The sequence below is a fragment of the Quercus robur genome, chromosome 2 (genome assembly GCF_932294415.1).
Source record: "Quercus robur chromosome 2, dhQueRobu3.1, whole genome shotgun sequence".
In the NCBI taxonomy this organism is placed as follows: Eukaryota; Viridiplantae; Streptophyta; class Magnoliopsida; order Fagales; family Fagaceae; genus Quercus; species Quercus robur.
In genome coordinates this window covers 12,480,140-12,506,768 of record NC_065535.1, presented here as the reverse complement: position 1 = coordinate 12,506,768, position 26,629 = coordinate 12,480,140, and the positions used below count along the sequence as shown (strand labels likewise).

The following is a 26,629-nucleotide window of genomic DNA, read 5'->3' as shown; positions in this document are numbered from 1 at the left end:
ACTCTAATTAGGGTTAATATTTGTTGTATGATTCATTGACCTCTGTTTGTTATGGCTGCAACTAGCTTAAAAAGATCTTTGTTTTCAAATACATCATATTTTTCTAATCTCTACTTGTTTGAGTGTATTAGCAAATGCAAGTCTAAAAGTTATTTGAGTTCTATCATGATGATTATCGAAAAAGATCTTAACTTGACAAAGAAGAAACTAGACTGTCTTAGAATGAAAATGTGTAAAGGAGTTCGTCTGAGAAGAGTGAAAGTTAAAAAGTTTGTTCATAAAAGGCAGATGAGAGAAAACACCATTCCCACAGATCTGTTATCTAAGCACAAAGTGTGCTTCATGATGAAGTCTGCATTTAAGGTTATGAACACGTGTTTGTGATACCTTGACAGCAGCTGCTCAAGACACATGACTGGAGACCAATCTCTCTTTAAGGTTTTTGAGTCTAAAAAAGGTGGTAATGTCACTTTTAGTGATGGGAGCAAATCACACATTAAAGGAAAAGGAATCATCTCTTTACATGGACTGCCAAACATTGCAAATGTTCTATATGTATAAGGCGTGAGAGTAAACTTATTGAGCATAAGTTAGATATGTGATCAAGACTTTATGGTACTATTTTCAAAAGGGAAATGCCTTGTCATGAATGAGTCTGGAAAGAAACTCATAAGTGGTGTTCGCATTCTAGACAATTGTTATGGTTTAGTTCCTGATGCTGATATTGTGTGCAATAGCATTTGTTTACCAAATGAAGATCTATGGTACCAAAGGATGGGACATGCTAGTTACAAACATCTTTCAATTGTATCTAAGTATGAGTCAGTCTTGGGGATACCAAAACTCAGTAGAGTGAACAATGTGGTGTGTGGACCATGTCAGCTTGGAAAACAGACGAAAGCTAAACATCCGAGCACTTAGACATCCGCTACATCTAGACCATTGGAGCTATTGCATCTGGATCTCATGGGTCCAACCAGAACCGAGTCTCTTGGTGGAAAGAGATACATCATGGTTGTGGTAGATGACTTCACTAGGTACACTTGGGTCATCCTTCTACGATCCAAGTCTGATGCTCCTGAGCACATTGAAGCCTTATGCACAAGATTGCAGAATGAGAAAAGCTTGAAGATTGATCGAATTTGAAGTGATCATCGTAAAGAATTTGAGAACTCATACATGGAGTCCTTTTGCATGAGATCAAGTATATCTCAAGAATTCTCTGCTCCTATTACTCCTCAGTAGAAGGGTGTAGTAAAAAGAAAAAACAAGGTTATTCAAGAGATGGCTAGAGCCATGTTGCACAACAAGGATGTGGCTAGAAACTTGTGGAAAGAAGCCGTTAACACTGCATGTCATATGATTAATAAGGTGTATTTTAGACCCGGTACCAAGAAGAGTCCATATGAGTTATGGAATGAAAGGAAGCCAAATGTTAAGTATTTCAGAATCTATGAAAGTACTTGTTTTTGAAATATAAAATTGGTTAGACTTGTTTAGTGTGTGTTTTGGATCTAAATGCTTGACATTTTTTTCATGAGAGAATTTTTTTGAGAGCTTAAAATGTTGTTTGGAACTTTGGTTGAGTAGCATGTTTGATTGCATTCATGTCTGTGTTTTTCTCTTCTTTGGAAAACTATTTTTAAGCAATCTCAACAGCTTCTCGATACCTTTCGACAGCTAGACTATCTATTGAGCCTTTTCAGCTTCCTTTCTCGATAGTTGTTATCTCAATCTCAATCCATCGAGATTCTTGAGATTCAATCTCGATAACTGCTCGACAACTACTCGATCTATCGAGGAAGTTTCTAGATGCTCGATAACTGCTCGATCCATCGAAATTTATTTGCTATGGACATCTCTTGATAGCTGTTCAATAGCTATTTCTCACGTTTTAATTCTCGACACCTCTCGATACATCGAGAAACTGGGATTTCTATAAATAGGGTCCGCATGACATTTCTCTCATTTCTACTCGATCTCTCTTGATCCTTTCAGACTTTTCACCTTCCTAAACACCTCTCTCTCACTCCAAATCACTTCCCCACTCAATCTTCGGTCTCAAGGTTGATTTCTTCCTTTGGTATGATTCTATTTCTCTCTTTTTATCATGCATTTCATGATTTTCAACCTAATTTTTGGGATTTTTGATAAACTTTGGGGTTTTTCAAAATTTTGGAGTTTTTGTGCAATTCTTGGGATGGGTTTTTGTTTAAATGATTTTAAAACATCATGCATTGCATTACATTTGCATTTTAACTATATTTTCATGCATTATAGATGTGTGCTATATATGTTGAAATGTTGTGTGCTGTTAGGTTTGAATTGGGCTAAGCCCATGATGCTTTTTATGTTACATATCACATGCTCATGCATTTTCATGCATACGTACTTTCATTTCTTTATATTCTTATATTGATTTGTTTGGTGCTTTTCTGTGTGTCTTTCTTTCTCCCTCTCTCTTTCTTGCGTTAGTTTGCTCTATGGCACCTAAACGCAAATATACTCCGTCTTGGAACCCTCTTCGTTTCGGGGCATCTTCCTCTGATTCCACCCCCTCCTATGTCAGGTTCTGTGATGAGATAGCCAAGTCGGACTTCTTGGAGAACTTCTCTCGACAAGGCATTCATTCGAAACACCAAGTTAGTTTATTGGATTTTTCCGAGACTGACATTCCCACTATCATCCCAGTCACTTGTCCCTCTGTGATCATACAGGAGTTTTACCCCAATGTGGATGGATTTGACTACTTTGTACCTTATTTTATCACTCGCATTCAAGGTACGTGCATCGTAATTACTCCGAATATTGTATCTAAGGTACTACACGTTCCTAGGCTAGAGCATCCTGACTACCCTAGCTGTGATCGTTTGAGGACCGTGTCCAAAGATGAACTCTCATTTTTATTTTGTGAGACACCTTCATTTTGGGATGACCGTCAAAACACCCCTTGCTTTGGCTTTGCAAAAGGTCCAAGGTTCCTTAACATGGTGATGAAATTCGTTCTCCATCCTTTGTCTCACTATAATTCTATCACAGAGCCTGGTGCTCGATTTTTGTTATCCCTCCTTGAGGGCCTCTCTATTGATTTTCCCTCTCATTTCATTCTTTCCCTCATAGATGTCTATAGCAATACGATGACTCATGATAAGCTCATCTTTCCTTCCGCTATCATAAGGCTTCTTCACCATTTTTCTATCTCTTATCCAAAATCTACACACTTTTCAGTGATGTGTGCCATAGACGCTGCTACCGTCAGACAGAGTTAGGCCCAGCTTCAACCGAAGCAGCTATAGACAGAGACTGGTTTTGAGATGAGAGTAGTCATGTATATAAGGGGAGAGTTAGCATAGGAGATTTTTGTGATAGGGGGAGTGTTTATACTTCGAGGGATGTAGTGAGGGTATTTTTCTTTTCTTTTCTTTCTTTTACACTTATCTCATGTATACCAGTCTTGTGACCATTTGACATACATTGTACTTATCCTTGGATATATATATGTTGATGTATGTTATTTACCTATCTTTACATGTGTTGTTTCTTTTTTCTCTTTATGCACATGTTTCATATATATTGTAAGCAATCTTATATTTCTGTTTCACACTAAAGCTGCGTTTGGATTGCGCTGATTCCAGCGCATTTGTGTTTTTTCCCTTTTTTTTTTTCACGTGTTTTTTAGACTTGCGGTTACTGTTCATGCACCGTTTAATGAACAGTAACCGCAAATTTTGACTTTTCAAATTTTTTTCAGCCAATCAGTGCACATTGTGTACTGTTCACGGACCCACAAATTTCACTTTTCAGCAACTTTTTCATTAAAAATGGGTCCCACGGTACTATTCACACATTTAAAAATTATTTTGCTACAATATTTTTCAGTTTTTAGTTTCAGTTTTCAGTTTTCAACTGTATCCAAACGGAACCTAAGATACCGTGATGAATTTTGTTTAAAGTGTTTCAGAAATACAGGTTGTTAAAGTCTTCCATGTCATGAACTCTCTTCTTGCAAAGTTTTTCAAGAGTTTGTGTTAAGATAGATTTTATTGTATTTAACAAGTTAGTATGAGTTGAGTGATTTATGACTTCTCTCATATGTTCATTTGTTTGTTGTGGTTTTGTCATGGATTACCAAAGGGGGAGATAGTTAGGACATATGTGAATCATGTTAGGAATATATGTCAATATAAAGTTAGCTAATTCTTTGATAAAATGCACTTTTCTTATATTTGGGTAGATCTAGGATGTGTTTAATACTTTAAGGAACAAGGTTTTAAGTTCAAGTGTTAAAACTATGCAAGTCTATTGAGGTTTAAAAAAATTGTTTCAGCTCAATGCTTGACAGCTGCTTGACAGAAAAGGTATCTATTGAGGTTTATGAAAATCAGTTTTTCAAATCTGATTTCACTCTAATCCGTGAATAGATGTTTGAGTTTTCTTTTCTCACAACCGTAAATATATATAAGGATTGTTTTAAGAGCCGTCACAACTTATGCAACTCAATGCAAAAGTTTTTCACAAGCATATTGTGAACCATAGGGTTTTGTAACCAAGGAATTTCGTGATCTTCATCGTGTAGATAAATTAAAAAACTTTGCAGCTAACATCTTTCTCAATTGTTGAGTAAGCCACGTACTAGAATACGCGCATCAAATTGTTTAGTCATGTACTGGGAACCGTGCATTGAAAGAGGAGATTATTATTACAGAACAAGTCCAATTGGGTATTGAGGTAAGAGTTCAACTGTAGATTGGTATAAGGTACTGAAATTCATTTACTTGTAACAGCTTGTTGGGATGATAATGAATTCTCGCAAGTGATGACCTTAAAATCACCCAGTGAGGTTTTTGTCGTGTAGGTTTTCCCCATTCATAAACAAATCACCGTGTCAATTTATTTTCCGTTGCATTTTAACTTAGTTGGTGATTTGTTTGTGCTACCATGCTTATTACATGCTAATTGAATTAATTAATTAACTTAGCTAATTAATTGGTTAATTCATTAAAAGTGATCAATACGTTTTTGACCTATCAGATACTGAATTTTGAAGCTGAACTGTATGACTGCCTCCATCTCTTATTCCACTGGGCTACTACTTGAGAAACCAGAAACAAAAGTTGTGATATAATCATCATATCATATACTAAGTTACTTACAATGATCCCACCTATACAGGGATATACACGATGAAATGAGAATTTGGCCAAAAATGCCACGGAATAAAGAGATGGAGGCAAATGAATAAATAATTTTTGGGAGTGAAGAAAAAAAATGCCTGAAAGGGGATATCGATTAAGAAACCTCACTGAATATATATATATATATATATATATATATATATATATATATATTCTAGGCCATCCATGATATCCTTAATAAGCCTCACTGTATATATATTCTAGGTCATCCATTATATCCTTAACATCAGTCTGGAAGTCTTGTATTGCACCCAACTCCCTACTTGGAGAACTTCCTGTGCTCCTGCTCAAAGGCCACACTGTTGTCTCACTCTTCTTGGCCGTACCAAATTCCTGACTTTTACTGATTCCAGGCACTCTCAGACTTCCAATCACCTCATCTAACAAATTTCTATCTTCCTGAGAAGGTTGAATTCCATGGATTTTAGAACTACAATTCATGGACTGGAAATGCTGCATCTTGGAATGAAAATATAGCGCCTTACGAGTTGGAGTTCGTAAAGGTTGAGGCTTGAAACCATGATCTCTGCGTCTTATTAAGCTGATCACGCGGTGAAGCAAGGTCACTAGTTCAAGAATGTATTCATCTGCTTTCTGCTTATCCGCATAATAGAGAGTCTGGAGGCGGGTCATGTTACTGGGTGTGGTTGAATTCTTGCCCAACTCGTAACTGTCAAATGAGAACAAACACTACTAAATATCATTCTATTGAATTATGAAACCATTAAATATTCCATTATTGGAAACACAAGCACAAACAGGCACATGCATGCACACATACACAAAGGCCTTTTAACTAACCTATCTTTTGCCCATTGTGCAACCCACCCGAATTCCTGATGTAATCTGTCACCAACAGAAATAAAAGGAAAATTAGCATAAATTTAAATGAAATACTCTTAACAATACTCAAAATTTAGAAAAGAACCCCCGGAAAAAGAGAGGAAAAAAAGAATTGAAAATTGGAACACTCAATTATATATATACCAGAAATGGAATGGTAGCATGTAGAATTTAGACATGTTAAGAAAAAAAAAAAATCCCAACACTTTGTATAACCTACTTAATGGTATTTGTGGCAACTGGAACAAGCCACTTGAGAGTTTTTTCCATTTCAGCTTTGACCTGAAAAATTGAGAGCTGTAGAGAAAGACAGTGTGAAGCAATGAAGAATGTTAGTTACAAAAATGTGTAAACGCATACACCATGTGACCAAAGAAAGACACTTAAAGCTGAATTTCCAGGAAGCAATAGAATGAATTAATTAGAGAAAAGTACAAGAAATTGAAACGGTTTTTCTTCAGAGGAAATACCTGTCCATTGGAATCAACCGCAAGCAATCGGGAACGTAGAGCTGTCTTAACACTGGTTGGCAATGCCCGATATAATTGGTCTCTCAGATTTGGAGGAAGGGAAGTTGGCCGAGATGCCTGTTAGCATATAACATTCCATTCACATACATATACATGGAAAATCTATACCAAATATACGAACAAGTGGTTACCAAAAAGGGGAGATTTCTACTCACAATGATATTTATCTGATTGATTACATTGGCATAGTGTAATGCAACACCAGCTTCACCAAGTCTTTCGGAACCCTTACGAGGTTCCTTGCTGACCAATGCTATACCTGTCATGAAATGACAACTCCATAAGAATTTTATAAGTAATGAAGCACATCTTCCTAAGACAACAAGTCTTAATCCGTCCTCATGACATGTAGTTGAGGAGATCTGGAAAATCAATAGTGGATGGATACTAGCAAATTTAAAAATAATGCCATGTTGCAAAGAAATCATAAAACCATGTTTTTTAAAAGAAAGAATCTAGGTAATGAAATTCAATTGCATATAATTGAATCCACATTCAGATTTATTTCACATAAGAAATTAGTTTAACACATGCAAGGAATAACTGACAGGTCATTGATTTTGTTTAACAGTACTCTAATTAGGACATCAAACCAAGAGGAAAAACACATTTCGACCAAAACTATTACATTGGCAATAGGCAAAAGCTGTAGTAAAACTAGGGCCCAAATAGTTGTAAGAGACAAAGGCTGCAAGGAAAACACAATTAAACCAAATCTATTATGTCCTATATGACTGGGGCATACTTGGCAATAGGCAGAGGCTGTAGTAATTTTCAGCAAAAAGATGAACATTCTTGAGAGATTCAAGAGTGGCTAGAGTAAATTTTGAAATATTGGTGAATAATCTGTATACCTAAAAATGGATATGATAAATGCTCCTAAAGCCTAAACAATACCCACTTGCCCACAGTAACAGAAGTTCTACAGACCCTACAACTTTCTGCCTTGCAGATCTTGCACTTTGGCAGTATGAGACTGTTAGACTTATGGTTAAATGATTAAATTCACCATTTCCTAACAGTTAAGCTTTTGGGACAATCGGTAATTTAACATGGTATCAGAGCGGGAGATCCTGAGTTCGATCCCTGATTTTACTCTACCTCCCATTTAAAATGTTAAATTCCCACTTGTTGGGCCCCCACTTATAAAGGGAAAGTTTAAGCCCACAAGTGAAGGGGAGTGTTAGACTTATGATTAAATAATTAAATTCACCATTTCCTAACAGTTTAAGCTTTTGGGATAATCGGTAATTTAACAGAGACTTTCATTTCAAACAAAGTACTCTCTTGTGGTACTCCTAACACTCACTGCTTCAGGAAAAAACAAATCCATAAAATAAAATGTTGAGTCATACTCAGATGATAAGTCATGCATTTGATAGGGTCAAGTTCAAGCGATAAACTTACTAAGTCCTTTGGAGTAGGGAGAAGGAAATAAAAAATCATGAATAACACATTCACCATGTTTATCACATTTATGAGGCAATTTATTGTTATAGGATGTTGATTTTATACCACTAGTTCCAAATGCTTTCCAAAAAGCTTGATGTATACAGGTAACAACATCTACAAGCTTCTGCATAATCTGCAATGAGCAACAGAATCTGGAAAATGAGTAACTTTGCGAAGATAAACAAATACTGTACTCTGTACTACGGAAAGTGAGACTGAATAACGTAGACACTTTCCTCTATTTTATAATAGGTTTCATATTAAATCAATAGGTATTTATACTTGACTGCCATTTACATCAAACGAGGTAGTGTAATATTGAATTCACAGAGTACAACAAAAACAAACCAAAAAATAGCAGTTAAATTTATAAATTGAAGCACGAACGACCTTGAAAAACAATTGTTACAAGCAAATTGATACTAAATTTTTATACTAGGTATCCAAATATCACAGTTTTCTCTCTTCAGAAATAATAAAATGCACTCATAGTTATATACCTCTTCCAAATTTTTCGACCAAAGGGATTTTTTCTGCAAACTCCTTACAAGCTTTTTTTGTTCTGCCAGCTCACTTTGAAAAACTCCGAGGCTCTCTCCTACAATTACAAATAAAGTGACCTGTTAATAAAATTAGAGCACCACTGCTAAGGAGTTAGCAGTTAGAAAACATTTTCAAGATTTAATCCATAATTAACAACTTTAAGAGGACACTGATGACATCACACCAAAAATTTTAATATACATCTAAATGATGATAAGACAGAAGGCCAACAAAGCACAACAGAAGGTAGAAAATGAAAAATAAGTACCAATAAGAGCAGAGAGATTTTTTTTTGAGTTATTTAAAAAGTAAATCCTTCAAATAACAATACAAGAATATTACTTACTGGACAGTATTGTTGCCTGATTTTAAATATACATATTTTATTTATTTGTGTAGCATGACATATGATTACTGATATGTAAAAAAAGAGTTTGTTGGTCCAACAGCACATGACTATATTTAATCACCATAACAAATTTCGGTAATATTGCTTTGCATGTCCCTAATCACACTGATCAAAAGTTCCACGTAATATGACACACATATATAACAAATCTTTGCCCAGTTTAAAATATTTTTTGATGCCTAACCTCCTCGAGGAAGATTCGAGGACTCTGCTTCTTCAATCTTTCCCTGAAAGTCATGTTCAAATCTTTCAAAAGCTTGCTGCTCACGGTATAATTCCTACAAGTTAGATATAGCCAAGTGTAAATTCCAATTTCAACTGTAGATAGATAAAATGGAAAACATAAATAATGCATGAAATATAGCCTTATAGTAAAAAATTGCAGGGTCTACACTTTAAATGGTTTGATAAAACATCTCCAACATGTCTCAGAAGTGGGCTTATATATATAGCAGATGGGATTAGGAAGAATGAACTAAACGTATAATTTAGCATTTATACAGAATGATCAAATGCCACATATGACATTGCTTAATCACTACTTCACCAACTAGGCGCACATATAAATGCAAATCTTTATATTAACTTACAGAAGTATGCTGAGCTAGAGCAGTCAACTCCTTAATGGTCGTTTCTGCATCTACTTTATGTTGTTTGAGGCTTGGATAGCCCGAATCTAATCTGAAATATACAAACCGGTCCAATAATCATATTTTTATTGTCAGCAAACATGAGCTATATATCTGAACTGCCTTTTATGATTCAACTTACGTGGAAAAGTATCTATCTAATTTGTGCCACCGTGAGTCTTTACACTGATCTCCAAACCTAATCACTTCTCGTGAGAAGACCTCAAACTCCTGCCTAAAATTGCCCCAAGGTAAAAGATGGGGAGAAAGAAAAGAAATTAAAATTATAGACAAGAACAACTCGTAGCAAAAGCAAGCTATTCTCTGTAACAAGAAACAACCTTTTGTCAGCAGCAACAAAACTTAGCAACTCCTTCATATCTGTGGAAACTAACTGTCCTACTCCATCTGAATGTAAGATCTCTTTCTTCAAAACCCGGATATTTTCTTCAGAAAGAGAATGCAGCAAGCTCACACCTTTGACTATTGTATTTGCTACTTCAAATGCCAATATAGATATTGTGCTCCCTCTTGAAGTCATGCCATGGACCTTTGGCCCTTTTTTAAACATTCCCTTCGGGATAATCTACAAAAGCAAAAGACAAAATAAACCAAAGCAAATATGAATGAAAGTATATCAAATGCCAATAAAGGGAACAATATTCCCTTAAACAGAATTCAAGATCACTAAATTCGAATGTTTATTTAATAATCTAACATGACAAACCCAGATAGACATTCTTGAATAACATTCAGAAAAATTGTACCCCTAATCTAAGCAGTGAAACATTTATTGCATCCAGATTATACAAGAAAATATATACAAACTGGCTTAAAAGATTTGTTCTATCTTATGTTTTCGGATTTTGAGAACAGAAATCATCAAGAAAGAGAAAATTGATGTCTATTACTGCATTAAATACAGATCAGGGTGCTTTACATTTCTTCCTGACTGTCTCAGATCATTGAGCCCAGATATACATCTAATACTACTTGTTCAAACTTTAGAGGAATTCAGGATCAATTTTACTATTTTCCATGCACCTGTGGATATAAGCTTCACTTGCGGCAAATCACAATAGCCCCTATAGGAGTATAGTTCTCCTTTCCCCTAAAATGTTCAGGGAAGTCACTCATTCCAAAATACAAGGAATTACTTGATGACCACTCTTCTTTATGCTTACTGAACCAAGCAGGATATTCCCACTTCCCAGTACTGTTTTATGAATTCATTCTTAAGTCACTAGTGCTGAGAAACATGAAACTTCTGTTCCCAATATTAGCTCCTGTGATGAGGATGACAAAATATCTCAATAAGAGAACTGAGATCAGGATCAAATATGCCCTTGCACCATGGTCGAGTAGATTCATCATGTAGCATATTTAATCCAGCATCAATTGCCGTCCTGATTGTTCAGATTATAGTTAATTTACTCTTTTGAGCCATCTTCTGAATTGTCTGGCAATAGCTCAAACATATAATTCCTTTCCTTTTACTTTTTCTTTGCTACTATGCAGATCTAATACTTCTAGGCTTTGCAAATAAAGCTCTATTCAACTTCTTTTCTCATCAAACAATCAATTTCATAGCATATACCTATGAAACATGAACTATCCCTTATTCCCAAACACCTATAATTTCAAACCAAATGAGCTACTACTAATTGCATTATGCATTTCTTGTAACTACCATAGTATAACCAATGATTTTTTTTTTCGTCTAACCTTAAGTCAACTATCATAATTCATAAATAAATAAAACAAAACAAAAAAAACAACAACAACAACAGTCATAATTCATAATTCATAACAAAATTAATAGTCATAAAAGCACACACCCATGGCCTAGTTGGCGTAGATGGCGTGGACCGAGTTGGCGATGGCTTGATACTAGGCGGCGTTGGTGGCTTGGAGTCACTGGGAAACGGCTTTGGCCGCCCCGGCTTAGGCTCAGGCAAAGGGGACTTTGGTTTGGTGGTTTTGGTGATACCATTTGCATAAGGATTTGAACTCCAGTCGGGGACTTCTTGTTTGGTGGTTTTGATCTTGTTCGTGTTCGTATAATCCCCAGTGACTTTTGGATTTTGCTTGACCGTCCCGCCGGAACATAAACCTCCCATTGTTACTCCCAAAGCTGTCCAAATTCAATGAGTTCTCAAACTTGTCTTTGTAGCATAACTTTTTCCAAGTAACAAAATTTATATCCAAAAAAACAAAAATCAATGAGCTGAGACCAATAGAACAGTGTTCTGAACTATTTGCAAGCAGTCAACGTAACCAAACAGACTTGATATAGAGAGAGAGACAGTAAAAGAGTTGTTGAATTCAGACAGAATCAAAAGCTGAATTGAATACTATGATTAAGAAGAAGAAAGAACAAGAGGAAGAGAGACAAGAGAGAGAGAGAAAGAGAGTTTTGAAGAAGCCAAGAGGGAATGTAATTCGTGTGTTTGACTATGTTATATAGACAGTGGACTTTCTTATGATTAGAGAAAAGAGAGATACAACCGCGTTTCAAAAAGGCAACGAGAATCTCGTGGTAGAAACAAATTTTTAGTTTCTTTTTGGTCTAATTAGAATTTGAGGAAAAAAAAATAAAATATTTGCAACAAAACTAAATACCAATGACTTTGTAAAATAAATAGACCTTGTCTGAGTGTGAGAACGAGGACGGGGATAACGAAGAGAAGACTATTAAGTATAATACGAAGTCCCGCCCACCGTGTCCGAGTTTTGACGTGATTCTCGTTGTCATTTTCAAACTTTGAATTTCTGAATTTTCACTATTAATAATAATTATCGCTCGCAAACAATTTCAAGCGCATTTTTCACAACTATCTGACGTGTAAGTAGGGTCCATACAAAAATTACAAACAATTATTTATAGTTTGATATATTGAATAGTTGTGCATTTTTCACCATTGTTGACCGTGAGTCTTAAAAAAAAAAAAATTCCGTGTAAAAATTATAAACAATCAATATTGTCTGCTATATTAAATAGTTGTGATTTTAGAATAACTTACTTGTTCCTTGAGAGACAAGTTAGCTGTTGGTTCAATAGATTTAAACTATGTATTATAAATTTGGACATCTTAAGTTTGTTCTATCTCATAATTGGTTAGCGGGATTCTTGGGAACAGAGACTGGAATAAGATACAACAATTTTCATAATTATTGAGTTGGGAAAATTTTACTTTTAATACTTGGATTCATTTTTTTTTTTTTTTTTTGTAAAAGTTTTTTAAAATGATTTATTAAAAAAATACCTTAAGTACATCTGTAAGTAAAATCCTTAATTTTTATCGAAACTTACTATTGAGTACTAACATCATTTATTACCTACGTTTGCAATTTATCATATTTAACAAATAAATAATTTTTTTTTTGAAAAATTAGGGTCCATTTGGTTGGAGAAGTGGAAAAGTGGGAGGATGGAAAATTAGTGGGAGGATAAAAAAGATTTGGTTTTCCCTCATATGTGTTTGGTTGGAGGGGTGGAAAACTTTTTTATTTGGTTGGAGAGAAAAATGGAGGATGGAAAATATAGTTTATATAAATTGATTATTATGTCCTTATTATATAATATATATATATATATATATATATAAGAAATAGATATATTTACACTTATTAAATAATATAAAAATTAACACAAATACATGTAAATTTACATTAATTATTTTATTATTATAATAATTTAAAATTTATGGCTCCTGCTTACTACCTGGGAAGACAATTTAAAAAAAAAAAAAAAAAACAAACAAACAAACAGAATGACATAACTAACAACTATTGGCTTGCACTTTTTGTGTCTATTGTTTAATTATATTATATAGTTGCTGTGTGAAGACCTCTGGGAATAATGGAAAAAAATAATAATAATCATTCACAGGTGAAATGAATAATGTGAGGGGCAGGTGAGATGAATAAAATGAGGGTATTTGTGTAAAGTACATCATTTAGCACTTTTTCCTCCCAAATTGGGAGGATAAAAAAATGTGGGCTCAGAGGGAAAATTTTCCTCCCCATTTTTTATCTCTTTTGTTTTCTTTCCTGAACCAAACAGTGAAAAATGTTATTTTCCCCCTTATTTTTCTCTCCCTATTTTCCTTCCTCCTTGCTTTCAACTCAACCAAACATACCTTGGCTTTACTGAGAAAAAAAAAAAATTACTGTAGCCTTGATGAACTTTCTGGGATTTTGCCCACCCCAGATATTTTTTTTGTTTTAAGAAAAAAATATGAAAGTGAAAAATGTCTAGGCGAATAGGCGATTAGCAAGAGTTTAAAAGGTCAAACAGGCACTAAACTTGCCACGTCTATAAATTAATGAGTAAAGGACATGTCATAGGTTTGAAACCGAGCTAAGGCCCGCATGATGTGAGGTCTTTTATTAAGTACAACTATAACAAGATTCATTCAAAAAGACTGGGTTATTGAAGGATTATAATATTAATGAGAAAAATAAAAGTCAATGTTTTTGTTTAATCACTACATTTAGCCAAATAAGAATAGCTTTGCTCTTTCCCGGGAATATACTAGGGTTCAATTTTAAGTTTTGTAAAAGTTCTTGCTTATGAAATTGGAGTATTGTAGACTTGTAGTGGTCCTATTAGATTAACTTGGAACAAAATTTAAAATAATTTTGTCAACGGATCTTGTGTCAAATATGTGCTTGATCAGATTGTTTATATCATATCTTGTTTAGAAAATTATCAAAAAAGTCAATCATGTGATGTTGGAGTTGCTGTAAAAGATAAAACAAATGACAACTAGAATGATTGAGAAATGTATTGAGTGAAAATTTGTAGTTTTTCTAATATGTCGATTTGTCTACAATTTTATCTTACTCTTATAGTGACGATTTGTGTTATAATTCAAACATTATTATTTTCTAGGGGTGGCCATGGAACATGTACCCCAATATGATGGGTTTATGATTTCTTATTAGTCACATTTCACAAAAAATTTCACACTTAGGGTGTGTTTGGATACCGTTTATTTTGCTGAAAACTGAAAATATTGTAACAAAATAATTTTTAAATGTGTGAATAGTGCTGTGAAACCAATTTTTAATGAAAGTTTTGTTGAAAAAAGAGGTTTGTAGGTCCCGTGAACAATGCATAGGACCCACTGGAAAAGCCACCACAACCACAGAAACGCGCTTCTCACAAAAAAAAAAAAAGCAAATGTAGACGCATTTCATCGGTATCCAAACGGGTACTTACTCTTTTTTTTTTTTTTTTTCTTTTCTTTATTCAGTGGATAGATATGCATAACAGAATTTTGATGATTATTCTTATTATTAGGCTAAGATATTAATCAATTTTTGGTGAAAGCGAGGTTTAAACTCCATATCTATTATTTAATAATAAGAGACTTTATCAATTGAGTTAATTAGAACCCACTACACACTCTTCTTCTTCTTCTTCTTCTTTTTATTTATTTTTTTTATGACAATGTCATGGTGAAATTTTCTATACTTATAGAAGAGTTGTTTCTTAAAAGGGCTTGAGTTGGTTTTGTTTTAAAATTTTATAATCCAATATAATTTGAGATGGGTTGTTAGGTGCCTTATAACTCAATTGGTTGGTACCTTTTGGTGTTTCCAATAGAGACAACTAGGGTTCAAATCCTCTCTCCGCCAACTACTGAATAATCCACAAAAAAAGAAAAAGATAGGTTTGGGTTTTAAGAGTTGACATCCTAAATTGACTTGATTATATAAATCAACTAAACATAGGCATTCAGGATTCAAATCCCCCCTTCACCAACTATCGAATTATCCAAAAAAAAAAAAAAAGATGGGTGTGGGTTTTAGGGATTGATATCTTAAATTGACTTGATTATATAAATCAACTAATCGCTAAACATGCCATTCCTAAAAAAATTTCACACATATATAATACATTTTAATTCATAAGCATTAGTAATAAATAAAAAGTCAAAATAAAAAATTTGTACAAAATAACTCTCCTAATTTAATTAGATTTTATCTAGAGACTATCAACCCTAATTCAGGGTTCAAATCCTCTCTCCCCCAACTATTGAATTATTCAAAAATAAATAAATATGAGATGGGTTTGGGTTTTCAGGGTTGATATCCCAAATTGACTTGATTATACAATTTAACTAAGGAAAAAATTTAGGTATAGTACCTTAGGTGTTGTTCCTTAGGTTTCCCTTTTAAGATTCAGCCATGTGGTTACTTAACTAAAAAATACACTTCCTTCCCATAAGAAAAAATCCACATGACAAAATCTTAAAAGGGGAACCTAAGGAACAGCACTTAAGTACTGTACCTAAGTCTTGCTTTTTAACTAATTGATAACCATGCAATCCTCAGAAGCTTTGACACATATATAATACATATTAATTCATAAGTATTAGTAATAAAAAAAAGTCAAATAAAATAATTTGAACAAAATAAATCTGCTAATTTAATTAGATTTTATCTAGAGTCTATCAAACCTAATGTAATGATAATTTGTTTAATGTTAGGTTATTTATTGAAAAAGACTATGAGTTCTAATTAATTTAAAGGCAAGAGTGAATTTACAGAGTGTAAATTTGATTAATTATCATTTTAGTTTATTAAGTTAAAAAATTATAATTTTAGTTCATTAAGTTAAAAAATTATAATTTTAGTTCATTAAGTTTTAAAAAATTGCCATTTTAGCCCACTAAAATAACTGAGCTATCAAAGTTAATGGACTAAAATGAAAATTAATCAAAGTTGTAAGGAGTAAAGTGTATTTTTTTTTTCCTAATTTAAACTAATATCGCTTAATACTATTTGTAACTTTAAAAGCCTAATTAATATGAAATGACATCATTTACCACTATTAATTGTATTTAAACTCAATATATATATATATATATATATATATATATGTGGGGCCTGAAATTTGGAATCCTGGCCCACTTTACATTAAGGGCCCGAAACCCAAGCCGAGGAGCCCTACTGCCGAGGAGGTATGAGGAGAACCTCTTGATGGCCCAATAATATAGCCGAGGACAACCTCATGCTCAACGCCTCACAAAACGCCTGAAGAAAAGACAAACTCAGTACAAGAGCAGTACAAGCTAGAAAGCTGCCAACACCATAGCGTGGAGCCCAGCACCTGACAAGCCCATACCCCATACCATGCTATCCAGCTTTTCCCAACCACTCTGACGTGAAGATTGATAAGACGAGTAATTGCCCCAAACAAGGAGAAACTGACACGTAGATGAAGAAGGGAAATCGAATATTAGTATAAAAGGGAAAAAAGGAGGAGAGAGGGGGGAGGAGGGGGAAGGCCCCCGGAGAAAGAAGGAAGAAAAAGGAGGAATGGTGAGAATGTAATGCTCCTCGGACTAATTCCGAGGAGTCAAAACTTTTCAAACTACATTGATGCAAGGCTCTGCTATACAGTCCAAAATCATCTTTGTATGATCGCTCATGAAACCGGGACCATACCGAAACCCAGCGCCCAAAGGCAGGCCTTTCCAAACCCACTCTCTACAAATCATATTGTTCGGACCCTTTACACACGAGCCCAACGTTATCCTTGGGTCGTTAAAAATCGTGTCCCTACAATTGGTGCTGTCTATGGGAAGGGTTGCGCGTCGGCGCAGGTGGCGGTGGAGTCAACTCTCTAGCAAACAGAGGTTCGCGGGGTTTCCTCCATCTCTGGCGACATGTAGTTGTTGCTCCGACATAAACTTCTGCTAGGGGCTACGCCTTGCAGGGCCAATGGCGCGGGCAGCTCTAGGGGCTTCTGGCCTAAAGCCAGCTCTCCCCGCCCTGGTCTAGGGGCTTACGTTCGAAAAATAAATAAATACAAAAGAAAAATTACAAGTTTTGGACAGAACCAAGGCCTTGCATGGTCCTCGGACTCAAGCCTATGGGGAAACCAAGTACACACAGAAAAAACTACAAGTTTTGGACAGAACCAAGGCCTTGCATGGTCCTCGGACTCAAGCCTATGGGGAAACCAAGTACTCAAAAGAAAAACTACAAGTTTTGGACAGAACCAAGGCCTTGCATGGTCCTCGGACTCAAGCCTATGGAGAAACCAAGTACACACAGAAAAAACTACAAGTTTTGGACAGAACCAAGGCCTTGCATGGTCCTCGGACTTAAGCCTATGGGGAAACCAAGTACTCAAAAGAAAAACTACAAGTTTTGGACAGAACCAAGGCCTTGCATGGTCCTCGGACTCAAGCTTATGGGGAAACCAAGTACTCAAAAGAAAAACTACAAGTTTTGGACAGAACCAAGGCATTGCATGGTTTTCGGACTCAAGCCTATGGGGAAACCAAGTACTCAAAAGAAAAACTACAAGTTTTGGACAGAACCAAGGCCTTGCATGGTCCTCGGACTCAAGCCTATGGGGAAACCAAGTACTCAAAAGAAAAACTACAAGTCTTGGACAGAACCAAGGCCTTGCATGGTCCTCGGACTCAAGCCTATGGGGAAACCAAGTACACACAGAAAAAACTACAAGTTTTGGACAGAACCAAGGCCTTACATGGTCCTCGGACTCAAGCCTATGGGGAAACCAAGTACTCAAAAGAAAAACTACAAGTTTTGGACAGAACCAAGGCCTTGCATAGTCCTCGAACTCAAGCTTATGGGGAAACCAAGTACTCAAAAGAAAAACTACAAGTTTTGGACAGAACCAAGGCCTTGCATGGTCCTCAGACTCAAGCCTATGGGGAAACCAAGTACTCAAAAGAAAAACTACAAGTCTTGGACAGAACCAAGGCCTTGCATGGTCCTCGGACTCAAGCCTATGGGGAAACCAAGTACACAGAAAAAACTACAAGTTTTGGACAGAACCAAGGCCTTGCATGGTCCTCGGACTCAAGCCCATGGGAAAACCAAGTACTCAAAAGAAAAACTACAAGTTTTGGACAGAACCAAGGCCTTGCATGGTCCTCGGACTCAAGCCCATGGGGAAACCAAGTACTCAAAAGAAAAATTACAAGTTTTGGACAGAACCAAGGCCTTACATGGTCCTCGGACTCAAGCCTATGGGGAAACCAAGTACTTAGAAGAGACAATACGGGGATTGGACACAACCTGGACGTTATATGACCCTTAGAATCTACCCCGCGAAAGAGTTCCCCATTGATAAGTGGGCTAATCCCAAGGCTGCATGGATTCCCCAGCCTACCCTCAGATCCTCGGTACCAGAGGAATTGGTGCGACTGCAATATAGTGCCATACGTTGTCAGAACGCAGTTAGAGTCTCTCACTGCTCGGTTACCCCCTCAGATGAATTATTTAGAGTTTATCGTTCTCGGACGGTCTCCTCGCACGTATTACGGAATATTCAGCTGTTATCTCGGTTAGTTTCCTGAGTTTAATTTACTATGAATTATCGTTATTATGCCTGGTAATGTCGGTAAATTAGAATTAGTCGGATTATGTTTCAAGGTTTTCTGCTCTAAGTATCATTGAAGAAAAACACACATGGAGCACACCCATTCACAAAGTAGTTGTTGCAAAAAAGAAAAATATTCAAAACAAGTAAATAAATTCCTCTTTTATTAAGACAAAGAAATAGTACAGCGTACAATGAAAAGCTGGAATAAGCTTATATTAAAGCTAACTACATAAGCGAAAAGAAAGATACAAGAGAATAAAGAGAAAGCCGAGGAAGTAGTACAGAGGAGAGGTTGGCTGCTGTTTCAAGACGTTGTTTAAGGAAAACCATTCCTCAACACTTTTACATGCCTATAACTCAGGCAGCCAAAGAACCCAACTCGGGGCCTGCACCATTGAAGAAAAGGCGTAGAGAGCCCGACTTCGGGCTAGCGGAGCTGAAAAAAAGGTGCAGGGAACCCAACTTAAGGCCAGCACCGTTGAAGAAAAGGTGCAGGCAGCCGGAAGTTGATGGGCCTTCATGGAACCACGCCTGCGGTATCGCAGACGGCGCTGATGGCGGAAAACCTTTCTTCTGACACACCAAAAATCTGGTGTGACCAGAACCTGCTTCGAATTTTGACTGAAAGAGGGGAGGGTACCGTTCCCACCATATCCAAGCGGGAGGACACCTTAAATCTGTGCCTCCCCTGCCCAGACCATACCACCTTAAGTCTTGGAAGGGTCCGGTGCCTCTGTGGCGGGTAAGGTTCCTCCACCCCTACCCAAGCCTCAAACATATTGCACCAAGGGAAGACGACCCTGGATGTGGGAACTGGTTATGGATAAAGGGTTATGATTCTGAAAAAAGCAGAAGGGTTTATATGCCAGGAGAATAACCACCTGTCCTACTTATATAAAGGGTAAGGAGGTATCATTTAATTTAATTTGAGCAGATTCCCAAGAAACGCTGCAGACAAGGCAGCTCTGGCACAATTTCCAACGCTATCTGCCACCACAAGATTTAAAGGTCCTCGTGAAGGCGCGCCTCGAATACTGAAATGACAAAGGGCACTGTGCGGATGAAGAATAAAGTAATGCCTCTTAATTCGGCACATCTCCCATGCAAATGGAGGAACACAAGCAGCAGTAAGGTACGGAACTTGAATAAGGTACGGAACTTGAACAAGTCACGAGGTGGGCTCAGCATCACCAAAACCCTTCTTCCCAACTAAAAAGTCGGGAAGCAGGATTTTGAGGGGCTATTGTGGGGCCTGAAATTTGGAATCCCGGCCCACTTCACATTAAGGGCCAAAAGCCCAAGCCGAGGAGCCCTACTGCCGAGGAGCCCTACTGCCGAGGAGGTATGAGGAGAACCCCTTGATGGCCCAATAATATAGCCGAGGACAACCTCATGCTCAACGCCTCACAAAACGCCTGAAGAAAAGGACAAACTCAGTATAAGAGCAGTACAAGTTAGAAAGCTGCCAACACCATAGCGTGGAGCCCAGCACCTGACAAGCCCATACCCCATACCATGCTATCCAGCTTTTCCCAACCACTTTGACGTGAAGATTGATAGGACGAGTAATTGCCCCAAACAAGGAGAAAATGACACGTAGATGAAGAAGGGAAATCGAATATTAGTATAAAAGGGAAAAAAGGAGGAGAGAGGGGGGAGGAGGGGGAAGGCCCCCGGAGAAAGAAGGAAGAAAAAGGAGGAATGGTGAGAATGTAATGCTCCTCAGACTAATTTCGAGGAGTCAAAAATTTTCAAACTACATTGATGCAAGGCTCTGCTATACAGTCCAAAATCATCTTTGTATGATCGCTCATGAAACCGGGACCATACCGAAACCCAGCGCCCAAAGGCAGGCCTTTCCAAACCCACTCTCTACAAATCATATTGTTCGGGCCCCTTACACACGAGCCCAACGTTATCCTTGGGTCGTTAAAAATCGTGTCCCTACAATATATATATGACAACACTAAAAGAAGTAGTCACCAACATATGCAATGCACAGGAAAGTTTGATAAAATAATATTTTATCTTGAAAATTTGATTTTCTCTCACTTTCATTTTGTATACAAATATGAAATTTGACAATTACAATAGTTATTAATAAAAGTTTATTTTGAATATGTTTATGTATAAAATAATAAATATGAAATTTGATAATTATGATAATAGATATTTATTATGATTATATCTTTATATGGAACTATTAAATATATAATTATTGTAATTATGAATAGATATTTATTATGTTGTGTTTGCATATAAAACTATTTATTCTATTATTTTAAAGAAATATGACGTGAAAATATTCTTGTAAAGACCAGAAAAACTGGCGGCCCAAGCCCACTTAGAATAGTGGCTAGATCAGTTCAACCGTGGCCCGAAACAATAAATTTGTAAGAGAGGGAAACAAACAACAAGAGGAAGGCTCTGCGGAGGATGAAAATAAGGAAGAAAAAGAAGATGTAATTAAATGGATGAGCTAATTTCTCAATACAAGCTGGCCTGAGGAGGCCACAATTATACAAGAAATGTTACTGTTCGCTCTCCTCTCCTAGTGTTCTTGTTTTTTTTTTTTTTTTTTTTTTTTCTATATCTTGATACTTGTGTCTCGATCCCTTTCTCTATAAACCCTCTTTTTCTTGTATACTCCTCCCTCCCTCGCATCTCAACCTTCCATCTTTACCTAACAAATCTCCCCTCATGACACTTGTCTCTTTTTACATCTGAAGAAGGTGGTAGAAGAAGTCTGCTTAGCTGTGACTTACACTGTTCAGGTCACTTCCTCATCAGTGCAACTAATAAAACTGTTGCCCACCATTTAATGCGGAGGCAACAGGTTACTCCAAACTGGAAACTTCCCCTATGATCACTGATTCTCTTTTTTCAGATCCTTCTTCCCACTTGGAGCACCTCAGAGTCCTTTGACTCACCCCTTCCTCTCCTCGAGCGACCTTCCTCCTCGGGCCCATGGCATCCCTACACCAATACATACATACATATATATACATATATGTGTGTGTGTGTGTGTGTGTGTGTGTGTATCTCTAAATATATATATAAAAGTAATGGTGAAATGGAAAAACTATAAGTTTTCAAAAGTTTATTTAGCAATATTAGAAGAGGCCAATAAAAAGTCAAAAACTCTTTATATGTAACTCTAAATATAAAATTAAACAATATAGTAAAATAATGATATAAAAAATGAGCTTTTAAAAACTTATGTCCTCTTATTATATAAAGAAATTAATAAATAAAAAAAATCAAAGACTTTTGTTGCAGGACGCGAAGGAATAAAAGGTGATGGTGAACCACCTCCTATTAAAACCCGGCAGGGCTACATCCGTAGCAGAACAAAGGAGAGGAAAGCAACCTTCCTTACGGCAAAATGTTTTCTTTGCCAGACTCAATGGCGACTCTAGAAATTTTTTTAGGGGGGTCATTTAGAAATTGAAATTAAAAAAAATTAATAAAAATAAAACCTAAATATATTTAGTTATCAACCCAAAAAAAAAAAAAAAAAAAAAAACAAAACAGTCGCAAATACATAAAATGTTACAATATCCTTTTATGAGTTTTCATATTTTGAAATTATTACATGATAATTCATTATCAATCGTTATTATCTATTTTCAATGTAGGTAGATATGACCATTTTATTTTATTGAGTTTTTATAATATTTTTGTTTTTATGCAATTGTCACTATCTATTTGTCATTGTTTTTATAAAAATATTTTAAACTAAATGGCAAAACCCATCCCACTTGTACTGTACGAATTATTGAATAACACAACCACACATCCATACATCAATAATACACTAAGTGTTTGCTTAACTAATCAAATGCTTGAGTCTTTCTCATGAATCTCATCGAATCTCTCTTCTCTATTTGACTATCTTGATATCTTTAATTCTAAGAGTAAAGAGTGAGTGCTTGTTAGTTGTGTGCATGTGTTTGATATGTGCATTATTATTATTTTTTGTTATAAAGTAATTTGTGTGAATTGTGATGTGTGTGAATATGTGCATGTATAGTGTAAATATAATATAACTTAATATAATTTAATAATCAGGAAATACAGAGGGTTTGATACATGTATGTGTATTGTTATCATGTTATAATAATTTTTTGTTATAAAGTTGGTGATTTGAGGAAAAGAAAATAGTAAAGTCAATATGTGATCAGGGTGTACAAGATTTAAGCCACGGTGTGTAAAAATATTTTTAATGATAGATTAAACAGGTTAAAATAATATTATATATATATATATATATATATATATTTATAGTGGGGGCCATTTAGTTAGGAGGTACTGTTAAGGCTGTACTAATTGGGCCTAAGGCCCAATCCGAGGACTTTGGACCATCCAAGGATGTTCGGATGAAATTGTAAGGGGAACGGAGTAAAGAGAAGAATAGAGATAATAAGAGATAAGTCCAACGAATGTCCGAGGATAAAAGCCATCTCGGTAACAAGTGTTCGAGGTCAGTAAGACTACCATATCATCATGGACCTTCTTCGAAGTTACATCGCAACTAAGGGTTGAACATTGGACCAGGGTTAAGAAAAGAAAGGTAAACAAATATCTTCAAAATCTGCTACCTTCGCATTAAATGCCTCTCAAGCAACTCTCTGGCCGCATTAATGTGAAAGTGATGTCTGAACAGTGATCAAGCAGCCTTACAGCTACTGGTTGATGGTTCTGGGAGGTGCTGGATGGGACAAGAAGGAGTTCCCCGAATCTAACCTACACGTGTGTAGTAAGGATGACACCAAGATTGTAGTATATAACATGGGAAGATGTACTAAAAAAGAGGATCAGAAAAAATCAAGTAATTTTGAGAAGAAGATTGGGAACTCTTGTATAATCTTATTGTTCAACAAGATAATATCATATAAACACCTCAAGTTACCCCGAGGACAGATTTTCTCATCTTACTTGTGCTTAACAGTCTTAAATTACCAAATTTAATCGTTTTTCTTTTGGAATAGATCTAGTTCTTTCATCCACGCTCTACAAATTTATTGTTTGGGCCGCTTTGGTTAGAACCCAATCCTATTTTGGGTCCAATCCAATTTCAGCCCTTACGTGTGTATATATATATATATATATATATATATTTAATAAAAAGTCAAGTTCATTTGAACCCCTTGAAATACATCTAGCGCAGCCATGTCGCCAGTCCTTGCTTTCAACAAATACATTTAGAATATGTAGCACAATACATCATTGTCATTTGGGTCAAGAGTGAGGAACGGAGGAGAGAAGTGAGGCGTATATATGTTCTAAAAAGGTTTGCCTTTATAGAACTCCTTTTTTGTGTAAAATATTTATGGTATTTTCAAATTTTTGGCATGGCTAAAAAACTTGGTTAGAGCGTAAAAGATTTTTTACGCTCAAAGAAGATAAAGCATTTAGAATAGCTAGAAATACAAGAGACTCAAGCCTTTTTGGTTTCCCTCTCCTCACAATTTCGATCTATTTCATGACAACCCCCTTCTGATGATTTTCGTTTTCCGGTGGCCACTACAAAAAAAGGGTTCTAACTCCTATAGCCGCGTTTACAAGCCTAGCCTAAACAGCACAGCAATAGGCCTATAGCCGCGTTTTTGTAACCGCGGCTAAAGGCTAGACCTATAACCGCATTTTTTAACTGCAGCTATAGACTAGCTTTGATTCGTGTTTATAACAGTGAAAACGCGGCTATAGGTTTTTAAAAAAAAAAATTCAGGGTTTTTTTTTTCCCAGAAAATTCAAAATTCAAATAAAAAAAAATTCAAAATTAAACAAGAATCCAAAAAATTCAAAATCAAACACAAACCCAGAAAATTAAAAATCAAACACAACATAATCACAATACAAACACACCTAGAAAATTCAAAATCAAATACAATGTGCTCCAAAATATAAGAACACAAACCCATGAATATCCTCTCATTCAACAAAACCAACCCAAATCTAACACTAATTCCATTCAAGGAACACAAAAGCACAAGCTCAGAAACACAAAAGAACACAAACCCATTTAAACATAAGCACAATATCAGCAACACAATAGCACAAATTCAAGCACAAATCCAAAAAATTCAAAATCAAAACTCAAATCCAAATCAAGACATAGACACAAATATTGCTAGAATATCCACTTCATTCAAAATTTTCAGCATCTCCTCCATTCTCCTAATAACTAAACACACAAAAACAAAAAACAACCAAAAAAAAAAAAAAAAAAGAGTTACCCAGATGTGAAGAAGGACAAATGAAAAAGAAAAAGAAAGAAGAACCTGAAAAATAGTTACGGTGGAATGAGTGAAGAAAGAAAATATGAAGGCATATGTGGGAAGCTGAAAATTTTTTTTTTTTTTTTTTTTTAAACGCGGCTATAGGTCACCCTGTAAAAAAATTTATGCCACTGGACTTATAGCTGCGTTTTTTGTGTTTTAAAACACAGCTAAAGGTTACCTATAGCCACATTTTAAAAAACGCAGCTATAGTTCATCCTTAAAAAATTTATTCGACTGGGCCTATAGCCGCGTTTTTTACCCTTAAAAAAATTTATTTGACTGGACCTATAGCCGCATTTTTTGTAAATGCGGCTAAAAAAACACACCGGGGCTTTTGTTTCACAAATACCTTACTTAATTATCTTCTTTGGCTATCTTCAATTTCCCTATTTATCAATCTTACTCATTTTGGTTGTTAAAACTTAAAATTTGTTGAAATAATTTACATCACGTAGAAAAATATGAAAGTACGAAATTTCACCTTTTCACAATTCCCTTTGATTGTTCATATTCATTGATCCTTTCCTTCACCAGAAAATTAAAGGACACAAAAATATACACAAACTTGTGGATTCCATTCAAATCAGAATACAGTTACACAATTAGTCCATTACAAATAGAAAACTACAAATCAAAAACAAAAATTATGATATTTCTCTAAACTATATTTGTTTTTTTTTTAGCAATTCTGTTTATTGGTATTAGTAATATCCGTCCCTTACATAAAAAACCAGCAGGGGATCAAATTATGGAGTTCCATTTGCTCTAAGAATTGGCTTCATGTTCAAACCTATTAGATTCACGTATATTCTTGGGCCACGGTATCAAAAGAAAATTTGAAAAAATCAAAAATTAAAATTTACCTTTATGCATCGTGTTAGCATGGCATTATAGTTCCATCTAATAGCAACTGATATTTTAACTTTGATTAAAAATTGAATACTTACACAGACATTTTCTGCTTTACACAGCAAATTATAGTGGTCTGAAGACCTCCAAACATTTTACCTTCTCTTAAAATATCTACCCTATACCAAAAATGTAGGAGCAAACATAATGTGGCTATAATCACATTTAAAACAAATCTACAATGATATATATTCCATCAGAAAGATTAGAATAGTATAAAGGATTGATGTGTTTGAACCACAAAGGAGCTCAAAAAAAAAAAAAAAACTGTAATTATGTCAAGCTTTACTTCTTGCAAACCCATTTTCACAGCCTTCGCAATACAAAACAATAAACCCCAAATCCCAAATCAAAAACACACAAATAGAGCACACATTACACTCATTCACATCTATATACATACATGGCCACATGCCTAGAAGAATAGCAATACCCAAACCCATGGCCAAACAACCATAA

The 26,629-nt window shown here is 35.5% G+C and overlaps 1 protein-coding gene across 2 annotated transcripts; it reads right to left on the bottom strand.

Annotated features, from left to right (window-relative positions):
• Nucleotides 1-5,099: 5,099 nt before the first annotated feature.
• On the bottom strand, nt 5,100-12,078 carry LOC126712412 (protein PSK SIMULATOR 2-like). 2 transcript variants are annotated; one of them, XM_050411733.1, is made up of 13 exons: nt 11,440-12,078; nt 9,943-10,187; nt 9,744-9,836; nt 9,563-9,653; nt 9,157-9,250; nt 8,521-8,618; nt 8,084-8,153; nt 6,724-6,827; nt 6,509-6,625; nt 6,259-6,335; nt 5,997-6,041; nt 5,681-5,865; nt 5,362-5,594 (listed from the first exon to the last, which is right to left on the bottom strand). In XM_050411733.1, the coding sequence occupies exons 1-13, from the start codon at nt 11,719-11,721 to the stop codon at nt 5,587-5,589; spliced, it is 1,509 nt and encodes a 502-aa protein (XP_050267690.1). In that variant the 5' UTR covers nt 11,722-12,078; the 3' UTR covers nt 5,362-5,586. The 2 variants fall into 2 exon arrangements, with proteins under 2 accessions (XP_050267689.1, XP_050267690.1); XM_050411732.1 differs by having other exon boundaries at nt 5,100-5,865; nt 11,440-12,076.
• Between the last annotated feature and the right edge of the window lie 14,551 nt (nt 12,079-26,629).

Bases quoted from the DNA above. Each gene is read 5' to 3' on its own strand.
- LOC126712412 (XM_050411732.1), bottom strand. From the start codon at position 11,721: ATGGGAGGTTTATGTTCCGGCGGGACGGTCAAGCAAAATCCAAAAGTC. The intron at 9,654-9,743 runs GTAAGTTGAATC...TGTATATTTCAG, and splicing joins TTAGATAGATACTTTTCCAC to ATTAGATTCGGGCTATCCAA. The intron at 9,251-9,562 runs GTAAGTTAATAT...TCTAACTTGTAG, and splicing joins CTCTAGCTCAGCATACTTCT to GAATTATACCGTGAGCAGCA.